This window comes from Bombus fervidus, chromosome 4 (genome assembly GCF_041682495.2).
Source record: "Bombus fervidus isolate BK054 chromosome 4, iyBomFerv1, whole genome shotgun sequence".
Lineage (NCBI taxonomy): Eukaryota > Metazoa > Arthropoda > Insecta > Hymenoptera > Apidae > Bombus > Bombus fervidus.
The window spans coordinates 9,808,274-9,831,073 of record NC_091520.1 but is presented as its reverse complement, the minus strand read 5'-3'; the positions used below and the strand labels follow the sequence as shown (position 1 = coordinate 9,831,073).

General features: G+C 43.9%; 1 protein-coding gene across 3 annotated transcripts in view; it reads left to right on the top strand.

Annotated features, from left to right (window-relative positions):
• Syn1 (Syntrophin-like 1) overlaps positions 1 to 22,800 on the top strand; it is a 369,480-nt gene that overhangs the window by 3,505 nt on the left and 343,175 nt on the right. For 2 of the 3 annotated variants that reach the window (XM_072002192.1, XM_072002193.1), the window contains exon 2: positions 7,729 to 8,326. In XM_072002192.1, coding sequence (XP_071858293.1) covers positions 7,729 to 8,326 — 598 coding nt within the window. Of the gene's footprint in view, positions 1 to 43; positions 1,527 to 7,728; positions 8,327 to 22,800 lie in introns of those variants that run through there. The other variant, XM_072002194.1, reaches the window with a different exon arrangement.

Genomic DNA, 22,800 nt, shown 5'->3' with positions numbered 1-22,800 from the left:
TATGTAAGGAACAAAAAAAGAAAATAAACATTTCTTTGCCTGTGACTCGTATAAAGCATACGTCGCACTTGTCCATGTTTACTCTTCCACTAATATATGAAAATAGTGTTCGTTAATTCTCCTCATCAATGTCAGGGTCTCAATGATTTACCTGTTCTATTACGCGTATATTTTTAACGATGACATAGGAACGCGAGTCGAACGAATTTTTCGACGTTTCGGCTCGTGTCAATCGATGCGCTCCGTTCTATGGAGATACGAGCGTCGTTACGTCGTTAAAATTTTTTTTATTTGACGTATGCGTTATACCTCGTTTCTAGATCGCTGCTTTTTATATAATATGTATAAAATAAGATAGAAATCGATGTTCACGAGCGGAGAGATCAAAGCGAGGAAAAAAATTGGGCGCGCTGGGCGGTCGGTATTCCGCTCGTATTCTCGCTCTGATAAGTTTCGAGCGTGAAGCGTAAAAAGTTCGACGCACAAAGTGTAAAGCTGTAAAGCGGCATGGTGTAAGCGTTACCATACGATTTTCAATTTCTCTCGTTCCCCAACTTGCTCCTTGAGAGATTCACTATTCCGCATTCTCGAGATTCTTGCAACTCCAATTTCAACTACAGCCCTACGGTGTTTTCCTGATCCGTTAGAAACATGCCTGAATCACGTACGGTATCCCATTCAACTTCGTCGCCTTATTTTCCCGCTACCATCTTAAAGGGTCACGTGACCATAGAAACAGGACATTAGATGGCGTTTATTTTTCGCGGTATTTCGCCGTCCATATTTCTCACGGTCTTTCTCAATTTTCGGTCGTGTGCGCCGTTTCCGTGAAATTTTGCGTGTTCCTGCGACGATTCGTTATTTGTACATTGAATTCTCCTAGGTTTAAGTTAGTGCGACGGTTACCGAGTATTTCTCGCAAGCGACATGTGACAGTTTTGTATATTCGTGCGAGGATTGATTGTTAATTCATCGAATTAGATTTGACTATACTATGACCACCGCGGACTTCTCATAAGCAACACGTACTTTGTAACGTTCTGAAATTTGATTATTTACGAAACATGTAAAAGTATGTGATAACCTCTGAGATATAAATTTGACGATTCGATAAGACAAAATTGCCGAACATATCGAGTACATATATCTGTTCTTATCGTTAGCGAAGAATATATTTTACGCAGAAAGGACAGTTCTTTTGGATTGTGTTAGGTGATCAATGTGTTAAGTGATCACGTGACAACGGGAGTAGAACATTAGATGGCGTTCTTTTTGCGGCATTTCAACGCCTTTGTGTTTTTCCCAGTCTTTTTCAACCTTCAGTCGTTTGTGCCATTTCCGCGAAATTTCGCGTGCTCGTGCAAGAATTCGAACTCATTAACGAAGGAATGATCGCGTGAGCACGAGGTTGTAAAACGAAGAACCAGCGGATCCACGTCGTCGTGTAATACAATACACTACACGATTACGAATTATTGGACAAAGGGTATACCGGTCGATGGTGGGGTATCGACGTTGTGCTGCAGGTACGAAATGATCTGGAACTCGGAGCGATGTGTATTTCCTCCCCTCGTTTCTCGTGTGCGACGGCTGTTTTCTTTTTCCTGTTCCCCACCTCTCACCTTGCTCTCTCGTTCTTCTTCTGTCCATCCTTCTTCCCCTTTCCGCCTCTTGTTCTCTCTTTCGGGCCATAAACAACCGGTGCTCGACGTTTGCCGAGGTTATTGGTTTTTGCGAGGGGCACGACAGTGCCGTATACATGCGTCTGCGGGGCCCGACTTCACAGACGAGACACTGTACTTTTTCTCTCTCTCTCTCCCTCTATCTTTCTCCTTTGTTCTTGTTTCCTGTATCTTTCTAACGTTCACGATCATCCCCCTTATATCCTTGTCTATCCTATGCGCATGTATTACACACGCGATTCCGTACATAGATAGGTGAATACAAAGAGAGACGTAAGTACACGGCGCGTGTTCACGTGGGCAGCGGTAAAATTCGCACGAGACTAATTCCCAGAGACAAACACTTTAATTATAACGCTGCCGTGCGCGTATACCTAAGTACGCGCTGCACGATCACGATATCGACGCTTTTATTAAACACGAGCACCTTCGACGATGCTAACGCTATTATCGGATTACCGGCGGAGCGTGCCGTGCGTACGGTCGAATTTCACATAACCAAGTACAACATACGTATGACCTATCGTGCTTTTTAGCAAAGTCATTTTTTCCTTCATCCTGGTAGATATTTACTTTTTCCGATAGACAGTTCCTATACTTTTTTTTTTTCGTTAAAAAGCGTATACCTAACTGTTTCCTTGCGTCATTAGGCACAAAAAAGTTCGGCATGAAGAAGATATTAAACGAGGACTCCGCAATGGTATAGGTTAGAATCTGCGGAAATGTAGAATAGAATCGAAGAGTCACGATATTTACGAGCACACTCACAAAACATTCGGGATTAATGGAAACGTATTTTGGCGCGTCATGGTGTCATCTATTTCGTCAATATTACATCCGTGTAAGAGTACTATTGCGTGTTAGTATATATAACCTTTGGATACTGTGCCAAGAGTATTACGTATTGTACGTCGTTCCTTATACTAACCTGACCGAGGCCAATTCACATATATGGGCGGATGTATATGGAGATGGACTATTGACTCTCGTAGGCGTATTTGGTTACAGTGTTCTCCGGTGAATGTTCACAAATGTAAGATTGTGTTTCTGAGATCACTGTAACCCAGATACCGTACCGAATCAACAAGTATCGTGTTGTCGATTTGTAATGCGGATCGTTGATGAAAGGAGGGACGCGGGGGAGTTAGAGCGATCGGAGGAAATTCCACGCGATGGAATGGAATTAAGAATTGCAAGTATTCCGTGTTTAGCGAGCACGAAATATCGTAGCTACTGTGAGACGTCTTGCGTTAAACGCCGCACGCGAGAACCAGCGATAAAAACCGATTTTAAAAAAGTAACAGACGTCCGTAGATAAATTGGATGAATAGTGGACAACGAAACGAAAGGTTTGGAATGTTCGTCGATTTTACCGTGACCGTCGAAGGGTTAATTCAATTATACTGACCGGCACGAACATCGAACCCTCTCTTTCCCTCCCCATTTTTTCATTTTCTTTCGTTGCAACGCCGTTGTTGCGTGTACAACCGTGTCAATTTTTTTCTGCTGCTGTTACATCCGCCCCCATACATCTATCGGGTACACGACAGGGATGCACGTGCACCAAAGCCAAAAAAAACATTGGCTGCACTTTCTGCATCGTCGTCTCGTTGATCCGTACGCGTCACGTAGGTGGCCAGGGTATACGTATACCTACATATCCTGGTACTGAATTTCGGGAATAATGGCGGTACCGCGTCACGCCGTCGATTCATTTTTACCCAATTTCACGCACCGGTACACCGCGACCCACCTCCCGGTCGTACACCCCCCGCAACATCGCGTTTCATTCCAAACCCCTTTCAAAATCGTCTGTGCTCTCTGTTTTTCTTTATGGCGAATTCTCTGCTGCTCTTCCTCCGCGCTAGACTCGTTTCCCTCTTTCTTTTTTATCCTACGGTAACGATTCTCCGTTGAAAACCGCGTTTTCGCTCTTAATTTTCGTCGCGTGAGGACGCACCCTGTTTTTGGCATTGCGGTTTATTTTCGCGGCGCACCTCCATCGTGTACGTGTAATGCGTTTTTCAATTGCGCGCCATCGGATTCACTACCCTCGCGTTTCCCATTCCCATCTCGCCATCCCGATAGAAATTTACTCGCCGCGTGCACGGCTCCGCTTCAGCACGCACCCCCCTGGCTCTTTTTACGTCAGTTAAAACGAACGCAAGCGTCCGAATTTTAATGTACTTTGGGCAAATTCATTTCGCCGAAATATCGTTCGCTTCTTCGTTTGTCAGTCCCCGATGATTATTTGGTCCCATTCTTTTCGACGCTTTCGCATCTCGTTTCTTGCTGCAACTTTTTCCCCTGGATCGTTGCCTAACGACTTACCGATGGGATATCGATAATGCATTAATAATTAAAAACGTACCCTATCGTGCTCAATGGTAAAATATGGTCAACTTGTTTTGCAAATTAATCGAAACTCGCCACTGATATCGTGATTGACCAGGATTTCTGAGTATTCTACAAATAAATTGCGATAAATTTGTAGAATACGGTGGAACCTCTAGTGTCCGGTTTTATCCGAATGTTCTGCGATCCGAACGTTCTGTTAACCGAATATTTCTTGCTTATGCCCTTTACTATTTAGACGTCCTTTTTATATTTCTATGTTTTATGTCAAAATTTATATTAAATATTTTACTATGAATTTAATTTTGTACGGGTTAATATCTTTGTAGAACGATATTAAAGAGGAAAATTATTGTATTAAGTGTTAAAAGAAAATAAGAGATACTTGAAAAGTTAGAAAGAGGCGAAAATATTGCAAAAATTATAAAAATCTTCAACCTTGGAAGATCTACTATATTAATGTCAGAAGGCAAAAACATGTAATTATTTAAATTACTCGGGTATTTCAAGAAATAAAAGAACTGTAATGGAGTTGAAAAATAAGTGTCTGGGCTCCGCTGTATAGAGATGCTTTGCATAAATCAGCAATAAAACAACACCAATATCCAGATTTATATTAAGCGAAAAAGTTTTGTAATTTGCATGAATATTGTCATCAACGTTTTAAGTCCTAATGCTGAAAAAACAAAATTACAATGAAAGTAACGGCGAATTAAATGCCTTCTTATTTAGAAGCATTTGTAGTATTGGAATAATCTGAGCTACAAACAAGATATGATTCAACGCAGCTCAACGAATTACCAAAGATTAAGTCGCAAAACGGATACGAAGTTCATAAATAATTACATTTGTATTATATCATATTTTTTGTAATATTCTTGTATTCTTTTTGAAATATGAAATAATAGTTATAAGGAAAAATACGTGTTCCACTATCCGAGAGTTTTCTCGTCCGATCAGTCATCCATTAATTCGAATATCGAAGGTTCTACTGTACTTTCAATGTCATCGAATTTTCCTAATATAAAAATCTTGAAGAATAAAGAAGGGAAAATAAAAGGTACAAGGAACTAAAGAAAAGTAGAGTGGAAAGAATCTGGCGATAGCAATAGGGAGAAGTAACGTCATGAGTGAAAAATACAACGAACAGATTTCAAGATACACTCGAATGAAAATTTTCAGATTCCTAGGATTCTAAGGGAACGCGCCAGGAATCTGAGAATGACAGGTTTAGTAGAGTACCTGCAAAATTGCCGATGTGAAAATGTGGCACGATATACACGAACTATACATAGCCGGAACTGTATGTAGATTGTAGATATTACTATATAGTGGTATGTACAGCGTGTTATACTCGAGTCTGTTTGCCTCTCTCTCTCTCTCTCTCTCTCTCTCTCTCTCTCTCTCCTCGATGTTGCTCCGTACAACAAGTACGAGCCCTCGTGGCGACCATTACGCATTCATATTAAATCGGGAATTTATGCGAGCTCATTGCTAGGGACAAACTGTAGTTGATATCTGGTTCCTCTCACGGATCTTCAGATTTCTCTGCTTTTACGTTTCGACTTGTTACAATTAGACAGGTGGAAAAATGATGATCGAAAGGACGAATTATTTGAAAATGCATAAAATTAAGATTGGTATATTTCATAGTTTCATTATCGTCGTGGCTTTACCTGGCGGTTTATTCGATTCTGGTCCTGTCAACATGTCGTAATGAGATTTAGTTGCAACGGCCGCGATATCCCTTGCTCGATGTAATTGTAGCTGGTAACATTGTATAAAGCATGCCAGAGGTAATTAATAATTTTACATTAATTATGCAACAGTATGGCTCAACGTTCTAATTAACGTCGCACACCATGGATAAATACACCCGTATTTTTCTATAAATTTCGTCGGGTTTCAGTTGGACGTGATTCGACTGGATTCATTTAGTCAATTTCCAGATTTTCCTCGTCAGCGTATTTTTGTTCCGCATACGTGCAATCAAGACGCCGTGATTTTTGCCCGATTCTTTCGCTAATTCGGCCTAACACCTCGGCTGATAAATTATCCAATTTACGCGTGGTATCGTGCTACCGCGACGAAATTATTTATGCCGCACGAAGCTGATGAAAAATTTCGTACGCCCGTGACACGCCGGTTAAATATGGCGCGATACGGCCTCCCTTTCAGCCTTCAGGAACCGTGGTCGCGCGATAACGTGGAAGCGAAAATATACCGCGAGAGGGAAAGGGTTTTTTCCTCATTTTTACCCCCGTTCATTTTTTTGGGGAAGGCACCTTGTTGTCCGTGTTTGCCTTTATAAACGTGCACCACGTGTCCGAAACTTTCTCCTCTCGAAACCGGGATTCATGCCAGGTTGTATGAATGGTGGGCCATTTGAAAATATAAAAACACACGTGGTCGAGTAAGTTACGTAAGTCGAAGGAAAGAAAAAAAAAGAGAAAGAGACAGGACGTATCCACGAAGCGTTGAATGAAATTGCGAAATGAAATAGAGATATTACAGGCATTTTTGTATTCTTGGTGACAAAACGGCGACGGGGCTTTTAATTAATTAAAAGTGAGCAGCAGCTGCCGTAAGCGTGCGAGGCCGCTCCCAATTTTCACGCAATTATACCCGTTGTCCGCAGTTTTGTAGGACATTTTCCGTGACTAACGGGTAAACGCCATTGTTGCCCAGTGAAAATGGATTGATGGAAACAATAGGCGGGATAGAGAAAAAGAGGGGTTAGCCGGACAGAGAAAGGGGTAAAGAGAGGTCGGTCATGTCACCGCCGGCCAGTATCAATTATTTTCAAATTACGAATTTCACCGTAGCATAGTACAATTGATTTATCCATGTCGTCGAGTACAGACGACGCAATTGATCCCTGTCGCACTCTATGGATCGCGTTGTTCCGCGCCGAGAGACGCGTCATTTTTTTTAAAACCGTCGTTCGCCTCGCTTCGATGTCTCTGTAGCCTACTAGAACGATCTCTTTTCCAGTTTTTCAAAGTTTTTGGTAGTACGTGGTATTCGGTAATGGCTGTATACTTGGGTCGAGGACATATTTTCTATTCTACCTTTCTCAAAAAAAAAAAAAAAAAAAAAAAAAAGATAAGCTTGTATCTGGTAATTCCTTTACAACTCGTAGAAGTTGAAAGAGAGTTCTACCGCAAGAATTTGATAAAATCTGGCGTCGATAGAATACGAGAATAAGAGGCACGATTCTCTCGACGTGTACATTCAAATGCGATGGAAAATATCTCGCCTTCATTTGCAGAAATTCGTGTGTAGAGATTGGATGAAGCCGTCAATTGACGTATAAACGTATATGCGGGTAGAATATTTTAAACGAAGTTAATGTTAATATAACGAAGCTACCTTTCGACCTCGATTCGACTATAGAACAACGTGGAGAGGTAGGTTACAGGTTGCGAGAAATCTGAAACTCGCTTCGTGTCGGTAAGACTACCAGATTGATCGAATCTATTCCACGATGTTGTTCCAACATTTCTGTTAAATATTAATGTATTATAATTCTAAATCAAGATCTAGCCATAACGTAGCGTGTACGAGAGCGCGGTTTCATCCCAGACGCTCGTATACGTAAATTATACCCAAGTATACACGCATTACCGCGATGAAACGCGACCCGTAGAAAGTTAATGAAATCGCCAATTAAAGTTGGCTTTAATTGCAGCGTGCAGCTTGCGAGGAAATCGAAATGGTCGAGCTGTGCGGAAGCGGACAACCGACTTCAGCGATGGGAGTGATGGGGATCGGTTCGGTGGTGTCCGCGGCAACGTCGTCCTCGTCTTCGTCGACGACGACTACTGCAGCCTCATCCTCGGCGTCCGGACGCGCGGGCGTTTTAGAAACGCAAGTTCGTGGTCAGTGGTATCGCGTGTTCGTCTCGTTGGAGGACGATTATCTGAGCATCTCCTTGGACGAGAGTTGCGAGACGAGCAACAATGCCCTCAACAACGGTAACATAAACAACAACAACGTAGACAGCCTGAACGATCCGGACGTGCCGGACTCGGTGGCCAATCAGAAACGTATCGTGCGCGTGGTGAAAAGCGACAACAATGGCCTTGGGATCTCGATCAAGGGTGGCAAAGAGAATAAAATGCCGATTTTGATCTCGAAGATCTTCAAGGGGATGGCTGCGGACGCTACCGAGCAACTATACGTGGGCGACGCTATTCTGGCTGTAAACGGGGAAGATCTGCGCGAGGCGACTCACGATGAGGCGGTGAAGGCGCTTAAAAGGGCTGGCAAAGTCGTCGAGCTGGAAGGTGAGTGAATTATCAAACGCTCGTCTTTTATTTGCATGTCTGTTTGCTGCGAGAAAAGCGATCGATGAGCGAGACAGTCGTCTGACCCGTGTCTATATGCATTCGTCCAGAAATAGATACAAATACGCGTATTTGGGCGGATCCTCACGATGAATATACCATAAAGATCGATCGTTGCGTAAAGATTGATGCGTTTAAAAGGTGAAAAGGTAGACGATCGAAATGGATGTTAATACACGATGATAGAGGAAAGAAATCGCAACGATTAGTCCGCGATGGGTTGAGTAACACTATGGTTAGATGCAAGAAGATGGTAGATTTCTAAATGTCATACACGTAACGGGTTTCTCTTCTGAGAAGTCGGTAATCTTCCGCAAAGTATTTCTCGTTGCTTTCGTTCAGCGCTCGACAGTCTGACGAATGTATTTACTGTACCTGTGTATGTTTTCGTAAATAACGGACCTCTGGTCTCTTAACTAAATTCGATAAATGAATTAATCCGGGAACATCGACGGTTTTCGCGTTTCCTTTGACCGGTAATTCGGAGATAATTAATAGCCAGGGCGCGTTAGCGAAATCAGGTTGCCCGACGCTGCAGTCCTGTCAGGGGCTCGGAGGAAATCTCGATCCGTGGAAACGTGAGCGTAAACGCAAACGCAGATTCGTTTAGCCGCGCGTCGCTCGAAGTACTGAAATGTTCGGTCGGAAGTAGAAGTAGCTAGGCTAGGAAGGGTAGAACGCTAGACGACGACGGGGCGACGGGGTTTAGGGGGACATTAACGAGGTTTTCGCTCCAATTAGCCTCGAGTACACGACGCATTAAGTTTCCACGTAGAGATTCCTGCCAGTTTCTGCAGGTCGTTTTAATATCGAATTCCCTGTCTTTGAACCGGAACTCGTGCCATTTGCGCGGCACTCGTGTTACGTCGAACGAGCCACTATATCGCGGAGATCGTCGTAAGAAAAAGGGTGCGACAAAAGTGGCAGACCAAAAGAGGAGGGACAGAGAGAAGGTGGTTATGTCCGAAAGGGAGCTTTTAGCCTGATTAATGCACTATTTCGGGATGTTTTTTTTTTCGGCCTTTTCTCGAAGTGGTAAGCGTCGTCGAGAAGCAAAGAAAGACTCGACGATGCTTTTTCTTCGTTTTCGAGTCGGAGCAGAGGACGGAAACCAGTCTGATTTTGCAGATTTCGCGCGAGTTCTCGCGCCATCGTACACCGCCTGCAGACTATTATCAAAAAGTGTGAGACTGAAAGAAGTAGCGCGGGGTGAAAGGTCGACGAGAAAACGTGTACCGTGGTGCTGCCTGGAGCGTTAAATGGCGCCTCTTCTCTTTCTTTTCTATCTGCCTTTCTTTTTTGTTTCCTCTCTTACTTGCAGGTTCTTTCCCTCTACCTGCTTTTTTTTGCCGCCTTTTCTTTACATGCTTTTATTTTACTTCCTTTGTGACTAGTTATCGTTTGTTTCTCGTACGAATCTGCTACGAGCGACACAAGCCTGCCCAGTGAAGCGCGACGCCCGTTCTCTCGTTGCACATGCTCGTGTCCGCCTGCACTTTGCATTTAACGTTCTCCGGCCGATGCGCGACACGTGTTCATGTATACGTACATCTCTATGTACATGGCCACGCGTACGTGCACGTACCTATACATTCGGGCTCGTCCGTGTGCATCAACGTTGCACCGCTTCGGGGCTTTCTGGCTGGCGTGCGATTGTATGCACGCGAACGCACCTGCACCATTATTTTCCTTCGTGTCTGGAAAGCTCGCACAACCAAAAATTCGGCCAGAGAACGGCTCGTTATTGAGCCATTTTCGGTCCAGTCCGTTTACCGAAAAACGTTCTCGAACCGATGAAACTCGTTCGGCGTGAATGACCTCGACAGCTCGTTGCGTTTCGCATAATCGCGTGTGGTTTTCACAGAAAATTCTCGTTCCGTTCGCGTATGCTATTCAGTTAGGATTACTTAATGTCTTTTTCCTCTTCACGCTTTGATCCCTTTCTTACTGATAATCCGGGAAACCTGTTGAGGTTATTAAATGTATGAACAGAGGAATGCGTGGATAAGTTGTAAAGTAGAAAATATATTTTAATACAGAAGTAAGTACAAGTAGGAATATAATTTGAGCTGGTCCCGATTCGCACGCTAGCAGTGTTATCCTATGACTGAAAGCCCTGAAGCCATCGTTGCCTGTCTACTGTTTATGGTCTGCCTTCGTCTCAGTCTTTCATCCATACGCTGTCGATGGCTTCAGTGCTTGAGAAAACTAAAAAGACCAGATGTAGAGTTTTCTTAGAAGTGGTGACCACTTCAACAAAACCGATATCGAATCGTGAATCGCTGGAAAATTGGTTAGTGAGATGGTACAACTGCTCGCTATCGCTCACTTCTCTTCGTCTATAACTAAAATACGCCTGCCCCCAAAGAACATGACCTAATTACGCTATCATCAATCAAGCCTGCATTCCTTCCGCTTAACGAGTGCGTTTCTTCCTGGCCACGTACAGTGTTCGATTTTGCTCATTTTCGCGAAGGATTGTAGAAGTACATGGAACTTGTGAACAGGACGTGCTGTGTATCACTGTACGCATTCCTCTCGCGGGATGTTACCCTTCGACCGGCTATATCCCGCTGCCTGACAGCTTTTCTTTTATTCAGACGCTTTAGGTACGATTTCTCGTGGCACGTAGTACATGCCACGCCGCATCGTCTCGCACGTGCGACATTCTTCCGTCTGCTTTTCTTTCCTTTCCGATCTTCCTCCTCCTTTCATCCCGACTGGTCGGCCAGTTGCCAGTTTTCACGTGGGTGATGCGTGGAATGCGATACTCGGCGCTCTAGGTCCGTGCGGACGTGAGATGCAAAAGAGGATGCGCGCCCGCGTGGGCGGCCAAGCCCGAGAATTGAAAGAAGGAAAGACAGAAACGACGGGAGGCCGAGTCCAGAGGACAAGACACGGCTGAAATTGCGAGAGAGAGAAGGAGAGAATGTAGAGGAAGGAGGGTGGATTACTAGTTGGCCCAGCATCGGATTGACTGTGGAAGATGCGGAGGAGGGACAGGGAAGACGTTAGAGGAGAGCTTTGGAATACATTAGCCGAAGGATTTTCATCGGGACTCGGTGTCGCCCGTGTGGACCCGACTGCGTCCCGTTTAAGCGAGATTTCGCCGAAAACTTCCGGTTTCACGGGATAAAATTGCAGTCAAGTTAGCCCCATCAGGCTGACAAAGTTTCCGAAAGGGCTTGCTAGCAAGAAATCGAATAGAAGTTACTACTCTGCCTGATAAACGAAGTCGAATTTATTGCTCCACCGCTTTCCAGATTTATCCTGATTTATTGTATCGACCCCTTTCTTCCGAGCCCTACTTTTTTCCCTTCCCTCTACTTATCCTTCTTCTTTTTCTCCCCTTCGACTTCTTTCGGCGTGTATGAACGGCCTTCGAGGCGAGTCAACCGGGGGGAACTATTGTTTCGGGGAAGATTGATTCGATCCTGATTTTCGTACAGAATTCTACCACTTACACCGACAGTTCCTCGAGTTCTTGCTGCATGCAGGGAATAGAGAAAGTTCCGTCTAATCTACCGATCGTTCCGATCTGTTTCACCATATTAAGCGTCGGTAAACGATCCATAACTCAACTTGTGCTCGGAAGAACACAAGTTAAGGTGCAAGCAGGTTTCTTCCAAGAATATAATAACGAATATGTTTAACAATAAAATACGAATAACGATAATTTAGCTCTGCAACGATTCTCAAACTCCGCCCTCCGGAACTTCTCAGTGCCTTTTCGCTACGTGCAGTCAAATCTCCGTGTATTCTGAATCATAACATATTCGCGCATTTACAAGTCATTCCATGCTCACTATCAGTGCTAAAGCTTAAATATCAGTCGATCAATCTCGTTGTTATTCGTGCGAATTTTCACTTGTGAGGTATCGATTAGCAAAAGGGTTAAAAGATTCGTGGCGCGAAGAAGTAGCTCCGCTCGATATCGCTTCTCTTAGAATCTCCTTGCGACTTTGCGTGACTTTTCTTCACGGTTATCTATTCGCCGACAATCTGAACGTCAGATCTGCAGAATTCCGTGCGTGAAATATCGCGTGGCCTTGATTATGAATCGTTTGGTAGAGGCACACGAGATTTCCTTGTATTCTTTCGCCTGGACGTGTGCTACTCCTGTTCGGCAATCGATCCATGCAATTGTTGGGCAACGATTCCAACATGCGCGCCTATAAGTACTTATATTACCGGACTAGGTTGTTGGCGTGATTGTTGTACGCCCACGATTTACGTAAGAATACCTGTTAATACGGATCCGGCAGGTGATACTCGTTATTGCGTAGTTTGACACGACGACGACCTTTGATGCTGATTGCCAACCTTGGAACAATACTGGTACATTGTGCAACCATTGTTCGCATTATTAGCTGAAGGATAAGTGTGGAGATTCGAAAGAATACAAGTATCGTGGAAACGTTTCACCTTCGCATAATTATCTTTATTTCTTTACCGTTGCGCAATTCTGTTCTGCGTTTCGTTATTCTCCACAGTCTTTATGATTATTTGCTCGCAGTCGTGAAAATTTAAGGAGATCGCACACGCGATGGTTTCACCATCTACCAAACTAACGTTTATTCCGATATGCGCCGCCGATGATTCTGGAAGGCCAGTTTTGCTCGAATTTTAAGCAGACGCGGAATTAGATGAAACCGCTCGGTTCTCCCGGGCTAGATGATTGGGAAGACATAATTTTACCCGAACAAGCGAAATGAATGAAACGTCTGTGGTTCTCCTACGCGTATCTATTTGTAATTGGAATGCGTAATTTTAGTCGGGCATTGTTCAGCCTAGCGTAGAGGTTGGATGACGGATGACGCGCGACATCGTCAGGGAAATTGCGTCTTAAATCCTGCAGGTCGGAATTCCTTTCACTGCGAACGTCAGACTACTCGTCCTTCCTTCCCGGTTCCTCTTCACCGTTTCGCCTCTTCGCCGTCAGTCTCATCTTCCTTTCCATTATCTTAATCGCCTTGGTTTATGAGCTTGCTCGCTTTCCTTCAAAAAGACTTTCACCCTTGATGATCTCTCTCCGCCTGGACTGAAAGTGTCTCCTCTCGTCGAGCGCAATAAAAATTACGCGGCGGTTCGTATAATACGATCAGAGATTTAAATAATAATCGGGTAGCGTTTTCCGTGTCGAATCAGATTCTACATTGGTTTTCATTGAAAAGCGTTCTCCTCGTTAATCGTCTTGATCGTTTGTATGTTACAATGGTAAATAATTCGAGAGCGGATTGCCACGGCACGGTTGGTGGCGCGTGCATGGATTATTCGTTGGCGCACGCAAATCTGTTTTTCGACGAAACACAGAAGTACGATGGAGCTAGTAATAAGCTAAAGAGAGACCGAGAATACACAGCGTGTACTCGGCGCTGATTAGCGAAATTCGAATAATTGCGCGATGCTAGAGGCCAATTAACAGGTGACGGAAATTAGCCGGCCTCATTTTATAGCTCATCACGATAATTAGCTTGACTCTTTGCCGTTTCGCTGCATAACCGTTACACGCCGGTTAACATCGTGTTCCGCGTATGTTTCGCGTTTCACCGGGCTATAAAAGAAACCATTTACTGTGGTTCTTAACGCGACGCGGATCGTCCGACCGTTTCGATGCGAACAATACTCGCGGATGACGAAGAGACGCGGAACACGAATTTCAATTTTTATTTAACGACCTCGACTGTTCGTTCCGCTCTGTTCTATTCTTCGTGTATAGTTGTAAACCATGGACCGTCTGGTCTCCGTGTTCCGCGTGTTTCCTCGCTTTCGTATTTATAGACGCGTTTATGTTATTCCGCGAATCATTTCGGTTTGATGAGAAATCGCGATTCAAACAATTGAAAAGCTAGATATTTTTTATTTGCTTCGTACAATTGAGTTCTCTATTATTAGACAAATTTCTTAGATTCACGTTCGCGTTTTGTATCAAATATAGAACAGACTACGTTGTTCTGCTTTGTTGTTCGAATTAATTGCGTGATTCATCACCGGTCTGGCATGCGTCTCGCGACTAGATTTCTACTATATTTGTACACGCGAAATTCCGATTTTTCCTCTTTTATTTTTTCTTTTCTATATATATATATGCTATGTCCATCTACGATGGAGTAGCTCTGTTTATCTTCCTTTGATTTCCTTTCTACCTTTGAGCAGTGTTCTCTGTAGTTATCGATATTTCCTTTTCCCTTCTGAATAGGCCCATATTAATTTTCTTCCTGCCTCTCATGTAAAGGTCTATTTTCCATTTGATCAAATTTTGTAATCGTATAAAATTCACAACTTTCTCTATTGTTTTTTTCAATTTCGTTAAAGCCGGCTAACTCGAATGCAGTTAGCGATTCAGTCGGCGCGGTGCGGCATCCACGGTAGAAATACGCGGCTCAAAGGCCGCGAGTTGGCCAATTAGTAGTTTCGCTGGCATAATTTGCGGTCACTGCTTTATTCTCGTCCCGCGAAATTCGCAGACAACTGCGCCGAGTTTATTATCAACGAACGACAGCGCGTATAATAAGCAAGAAAAATGGAACGCACGCCGCAGAACCGGTAACGAGATTCCTGCCGTTTAATTGTAAGTGCAAGTTGGATTCGACCTACGTCTTTCCACCTGTGCTGGGCTGGTAGATTACAAGTGGCGCGACGTTACTCTCCGCGGGACACACAGCTCGGAAACCTTTGATCTGTCGTTTTAGAGAGACGAAACGAGGAAGAAGGTTCGGTAAGCTCGTTTCGCCAACAGTAATTTCGAGGTGGACTAAACTTATTTCTAGCGCCAGCTGATTCTCTGCTCCACCTACTCGCGAAATTATAGCCTTTCCCCGTGAATAAAAAGTACTCGAGATTAAAGGGAACAGCCGCGTTTGAATCGCGCGAGTTATTTTCACGATCGCCCGTCAGAGATGTCTTCGGTTGTAATGGTAAAGCTTCTGGATCCATTACAGAGCGACGTTCAAGGTTTATCCTTAAATTTCACCGTGATTAAAGTGGTTCTCGTTAATTGTCTTTTCCCAGAGAGAAATTTCCCTTCGTTCTTTTACGTTATTTTTAAACTTTCCACTGAGTTAGTTAGATATCACTTAAAACTATTAGAGGATCGTTTATCATATTACTTTGATTTCTTTTTTAAATTTCCCAATTCCTTCTGTCTTTTCATTGTGCTAATTGTGCCAATTTTTCATCACGTAATAATAATAATATTACGCTATATATTTTTAATTATCTTTATTTCCGCTTTTCTTGGCCGTAATTTTCGGTTTATATATCGTACAAGCATACACATTAACGATAATAATAATATCCAACATAATAACTGTGCTCAAAATCCGAGCGTATGCTTGCGATATCTATAATAACTTCTATGAATTTGACCAATGTAATATCATAGTCGCGTGACATTGCAGTGCTAACGAAATTTCAAAATGTTTCGCTTAACATATACAACGTGTTCATAAAAGTCTCTATAAATGTCCAAACGCTTTCGTATATCCTATATCAATCTGTTAAGCCTATATCGGTATATTATACGACTTCACATTTTTATATGCATTTCACTCTCTCGTAAAAATAGCGATCTAAGCGAAGGGTCGTATATTTGGCCACCAGAACAAGCGTGACACGTTACCGTATTCTTCAGGAACCTGAAAATTAAACACGCCAGTAGTAAATTACTCGAACCGGCTGCAATCTGGATCCTTCCTTAAAACATAAATAATCCATGCAGATTAGGGGTAGAGGTATATCCGTTGGTCGGCTGTTCAAGGGGTTAAAGGAAGCAACCGGCTATAAAATAATCCTGGGTAGAAGCTCCAGTGATACTTGGCCCGTGTAAAAGGGAATCGTGCTTCGACCGCGGAAAATAGCGCACCACGGTTAGGTGATTAGCTGAAACACGGCGTCGGCACCTAAAATATACTCGAAGAATATGACTGAACGTCGCACAACGTCGCGTCGGTAAATGTATTTACATAGTAGAAGTCGGTGCACGGACTCGAGTAGCATGGCGATGCACGAGGTTGGTGTACAGTGTACACCATACAGTGTTATAGCATACAGAGACACGAATATAAGGCACGAACCAGCGCGGCGCGTTTCTCGTCCTCACGAGCATTATAGGTATATCTCCTCGCTGGTGTACTGTGTTTCGCGTGCCTTTCATTTCATCCTTTACGGTACTTCGTCATGATTTACGGGGTATCCGCATGAAGAGCGACGCTGTCGCATTCTACGCCCCCTGCTTGCTTCTAACGTGCCGTTTCTCCGTGCTTTCTGCCTTTCTCTACCTTGGGTGTTCGTTACCCTCTTGCGCGCCCTGCTGTCTTCTTTGCCGCGAGCCCGTGTCCTGCTTGTAACTTTCTCGTTGCCAGTTGGCTACGGAGAGAAAAAGGAAGCTGCGGACACCGAGGGAGAAAGAAAAGGTAGGGAAGAGCGACTTTGACTCGATCCCCGACAACAAACTCCACGACGTTGGCCTAGGTCGTGGCAATATCGAATTGAAATACGATGCGTAAGAATGTCACAGGCCGCGTGGCTCGCTCGTCAAGAGTTATCGCTCGCCAGAAAAGTGCTGATTCTCGAACGCGTTTAAATTGTTAATTCGCGCATGGTCTCAGGCAACTGTATCGTTCTTGCAAAGAGCGTATCCTCTGGTCTTGGCTGGTTTTAGTTAGAAGTTGCATACTTGGGACTTGGTATACTCTTCTTTTAGCGCGTTGTTTGTAGTCCCGCGGAAATTGTTAATTAAGCAACAGCTTTATCGGGCGTTTCTTTTCAACACAGAACTGGGGGCAGACCTTAATTTGGTCTCTCTACCCTTAAGTGCGCCCGAGTAAAAGCGCCTTAGACTGCTCTTTAATTTGAGGTTTAACTTTTACCGTGTCTGTTGATGAAGTTTCGCCCGACTTGAACGTGTAACTTTATTAAAAGCTCGCGTAGATTGCCGACACGAAATTTTTAGAGTATACGCGGGTCATACTTTCAACTTTACACCGGTGCACCTTATCTACAGTCTTCCAGTGTGCTTACGAAACATCAAGTATCGTGAAGCACTCGTTTCCCGAATCAATTCCCATCGTTAAGACGCGTGCCAAGAGAAATACCACTGCAGGGGATCGACTCGTTAAACCGGCTTAAAATCAGTTAGGAAAAAGTGGTTTGAAACAGCGTGGCTTATGGAGATTCGTTTCTTACACAACTCTCGCTTGCTGTTTATTTCCCGTTCCCTTGCCTCTGTTTGTTTACATAAAAACTCGTGCGAGAGCTCGAAAGGTGGCACACGTTTCTAAGGGCTCGTTTTAAACTCGCCTCGTGTTTTCACCCTTTTCAACGTTTATTTATATTTCTCTTTGTATAGCGAACTATTTTATTTGACGTAACTGTCATTGTCGTTTTTTTTTTTTTTTACCTCTTTTCTATGTTTTCTCCACATTTCTGTTTCTTTTCGTTTCTCTTCGTTTGGTCGGCTTTTGCCTCAGTTTCCCGCGGTCGCTCATGGCCATAAAATTTCGAGTATCGCGTTGTTCCGATACACGCGCGTGCTCGCTCGCCTTTCTAGGAACGCGGTCCTGTTTTCTCTGCTTCCAGTCGGTGCCGAGTTCCTTTTTGTCAAGCACGATTCCGCTGTTCCGAGGGCGAAGCTCGTAGGATTTAATAAACGACACGTAGCACACCGATGAAAATAGCAGAAAAAGCCTCGAAGGGAGGTATGGGGAGGGAAAGTATTTCCTTGGTTAGCGGCCCGCGACAATTTGTCTCGTAGACCGCGAAGTTTAAAGTGCCACGTGCACGATGCGCGTAAATAAACCGAACGAAGGCTACATCGTTGCATTGGATAAACGGACTACATTTCCTCCATTTTATTTACCTATTAACAGACTGCTGTTATATCGTCGACGACAAAGCGAACGTGGTAGGAGTCGGTATTGTGTTTCCCGTTTTATGTCTCCTTTTAAGATTTTCCTCGGACATCGACGTATTCTTCTCGAAGAGTTTAGGATAAAAAGTATGGTTTAGGAAGGAATTGTTTCTCGTACAAACGGCTTGAAATAACGCCAAGTGAATGTAAGAATCTTAGAATTCTAGATGCTTACAGTGTATGTATTTAGTTATTTATAGAAGTAATCTTATACAATTTTATGAGTCACGACTACTAAAACTACCGACGATTCTCTTTAGTGATATGAGACTTGTACCAAAAATTGGTAGCTGTAGCCATAAAAATCGTATCTATGTTTGCAACGGACGCTAAACAAATTCTGTTGTTCAAAATCGCCATCCAACCTTCGAAACAGAGTTTGTCCAATTTTTCTTTTTTCTCGAAATGTTTGTTTCCGTTGGCGCGTCGATAACGCTTATCGCTAGGCCAGGAAGGACACGCTCGCCAAACAACGAAATCATGTACTCCTACGCGTAATTACTGTTATCCGACCGCAAGAGTAATACGCAATTGTGGACGTTTTTGCAATTAGCAGTGGAAACAGCAGGAGGAGGAAGAGGAGGAGGTACGCGGCGCGGTGCAATGTGGATAAATGTGCAAAGAACGAGTTGGTTCGTGCGAGCTGCTGTAACATACTTGCCCGTTCCTTGTCTCCCTCGTATGGTCTCTCCTCACGATACGTAAAATATAACCAGAGATCCTCTAATACACGTGGCGCGTCTCCTCCAACCCTCTTACGATCGAAACTTTGCTTCACGAAAGGTGTGCTAGCCCTCGTGAAACTTGCGAAATTTAGTCGACGTGTATAATAACACGAGCGTGATGATCCTTAGCGGTGTGGATGCTCGCCGCCGCTCTCTTCCTCCTTTTTAATCGTTTTGCTCGGAGAACACACTGGACGACAGAGGATCGTTACATCCAGCGACGTTTTTCTCCGGCGAGTATCTTCGATCGAATTTAAGCGACAGAATACGCGTGTACCGAGCGGTTGCGATTTATCGCGAGCTATGGCTCGCTGTTTCTCAGCGGTACACGCGAAATATATAGCCGCGTATAATTAGAGATAACTTGAAGCTTTGTTGTTCTTTGCGCAATGGCAGATGGGACGGGGATGATGGCGATGGGAGTGGTTTGTCAATGGAGTTATTACAGTAGGATGAAAAACGAGTTGAATCTGGAAACAAGGCGTTACTCCCGCAACGTTGGAGTTATTCTGAATCCTGATTAATTACGTACTTCTCTGCATTTCGCTATGCATTAATCACTGGATCAATAGGCCGTAACGATGCGGATGATCACGTTGATGCCCGCGTCTCGATTGCCAATATAATTATCATATCCCTTTATGATACTGATTAATGGACCGTGATGCCATATCGTTTATGAATTCGAGCCGAGATCCGCGTTCCTCTGTTATTTTACAGCGTATCGCGAAAGTAATTGATTGGATGGGCGAGCAATTTCACGCGAGTCTTGGATACGCTTTCGTTCCATTTTGTTACGAATCGCCAGTCGACCATGAATTCCAACGTTGGTCATTTTTAAGAATCATATCTATCGGTTTTGGCTTAGTTTAAAAGTTTCGACCTATAGTTGCATTCCTTATCTTTATTCTATAGTTGCCAGCTTTCATTCGCATGTCCTACACGTTGTCCATGTCTCAATCGGACAAAATTTATTTCGTTATTCGCCTTGAATCTTTCTAATATTGGGTTGACAACTAAGTGATTACGGATTTTGTCAATATCCGCTAATGATATATACCGCATCGTTAACACTTTACCGACCGCTAGCGATTCAACAGCATACGTACGTCCGACCGGCAGCTCCATGGCGCCGGCTCTGTTTCGGTTTAGACTCTCCAATACCATTCTTTTTGTTCATCGCGAACGGTAAGTTTTTCAAATTGGTATAAATCTGTGGAAGTTTACAAAGCAACGCACCTTAATACTAAATAACAAATTACTGCTCAAATAATGAGAAAGATTGTCGGCGACAAAAAACCGATTGATTAATCGGCTATCAGTCGGTAAAGTGTTAAGAATCTCTGTTTCGTCCCACTTTTCGTCAACGCACCTCTAACGTCAAGTTCTTTTTTCGTATGTTATAGCATCTAATCCGCGGTTTATCCGCGTCACTTGCTATCATTCGATCACGGAATAATTCTACGGAATAGCTTGGTCGCAGCTGGAATTACGAAAGATGAAAAGATAGGGTTCACGAGAAAGGGTAAACGGAAGATTCGAATGGGAATTTCGCGATGTTATTACATATCGGCCAAAGAGGTTCGTGCACACGAGTAGATTCACTAATGGATTCGCGTGCCGACAGCCATTCCACGACTGCCTGTCCCCTCGCTATGGAGTATTCGGTTTTTATTCCGCGTGACACTTTCAGTCGTCGCTCTCGAGCATGCTTCTTCTAATAGATATGCACGGAACTGTCTTATCGTTGTCGTTCTCGCTTAACGATCCTGCAATTACGCATACCATGGATCGATACATCGAGCAGGCCATAATTGTGGCGGTCTGATGACGGAATTACCATCACTGGCCGAGCCGTTTTATCTGCTTATTAAGAAAGCATTAGGCTTTCTACGCGATTTTACGAAGTCTTGAACGTAAGTGGTATTTAATAGGTCTACGTGGAGTTGAAATAAGTTTTGTTACGTATGTATGTTCATTGGGTTGGAATTCGTGTTTACGAAGTACACCCAGGAGAAGCATCGTGAAACTCCGTGATAATTTTCCAAATAACATTACGCGACAATGCACGTGTACAATTTTAAAGCTTGGCAGTGAAATCTCCAATTTGTCTGCTCTCAAAATGTCCAAAGTTTTATTGAAATGGACGCCGGACAATTGTTAGACGCTTTTCGTTAAAATTAGCCTGATACTGGGTGCCATTGCGAGGTAGAGATTCAGCTCGTTCAGACCTCCGGTCAGAGTGTAAACTTGCACTGTTATATATGCAGATGCAACGTCCTGGTGCTCGGTGCGATATAGTTCCTGGCTTCGATCAATCATCTCTTAGAGAGTCAGTTCCCCAGAATTTATATTATTCGAATAAAGCAGATCGAGTGTAAATTCACTACCCATTACACCCGATCATCATTCATTGGTCGAATATCGAGCGAGGAAGCGAAAGAGACGGGAACAAGGACAGAGGGTGACTCGACGCGACAATATTATCGTTCGTTTTCCGTTGTGCCGACTTGAATCGATTAGATGATTATCGACAGTTTCGTGTCGATGCAGTATATCCAGTATTAACAGGTTTTATTGTGCCGTATTAATTCGTTATTTTATCGTGGGTTAATATTTCATCGGACGTGCCCGTCCCCCGATTATCGAGCGGCGAGACTGTTCCACGGTCGTTATACTCTCGTTCTCTGTTCAATTTTCTCGATGTAAATTTGAACGAATATCGAAGACGAGGAAGTGGTGGCGAACGTTCGAAGGCCGTCTCTTTTCCGTTTGTCTCGAGTTCGACGTCCAAACCGTCGTTCCAACCCCGCCGCGTCGTGCATTCGCATGGAAGAATCAGCCGGGTGAGCGTTGATTTCTCCGGTGGCGGTCGATGTATTTTCGATATTTTATCTGGAGGCTCGCAGGATGGTGGCAAAGGACGGGCTGACATTGTCGACCGAGACTGCCTCCAGGGAATAAATTGGAACCGTCTTCGGTGTCGCGTCATGCCATTTATTGTCATTTGTTCGATACCAACAACCCCTGTTTGCCTTGCCGCGTCGCTCGATGCCATCCATTGTCGATTGCTTTCGAATCTCCGTGCGGAATACGCCGATCGTTCGTTTAATGGTCCCCCTCCTGACTCGGTCTCGTCGCGAAACGGTGCTCGGCTTTTTCTTCCTTTTAACTCTCCCCCTGTCCCTCTTTCTCCCGTTCCTCGCAAACCATCGGACAACCGTGGACGCTTTTTAGCAATTTTTTCCTTTATTTTCCGCGGGAATCCCGCGAACCCGTTCTCCTTCTTTTTCCCTTTTTCTTCTTCTCTCTCATTTTTTTTCTTCTTTTTTCGAACATCGATTAAATCGTTCGTATTGGCCGAAGGTTCTTTGAAGTGGGCGCGATTCGACGATCCTCGCTAGAAAGCACAAAGAAACGATGATAACGATCTAGCTTTTGTTGGGAACTTTCACAGAGTAAAAGAAACATGTGCCTTCCTGCTCGGTTTCAGTCAACTCCCACCCTTCGACCGCCTCGTATCGCTTTAATGAAAAAGAAGAACGAGCCCCGTTCTTGCTCGAATTGATGCGCCCTTTCGTGCCTCGTCGGGAAAGAAAAAGAAAGAGAAGAAAAAAAGGAAAACGAAGATAAGAGAGAGAGAGAGAGAGAGAGAGAGACAGACAGACAGACAGAGTGAGAAAACTAGAGAAAGCGTGTCTCGCATTCTTCCAGACAATGAAAGGGAAGAAGATCGCGGAGCAAGAAACGTCTTTCACCGTCGTTTAATGGACGAGACA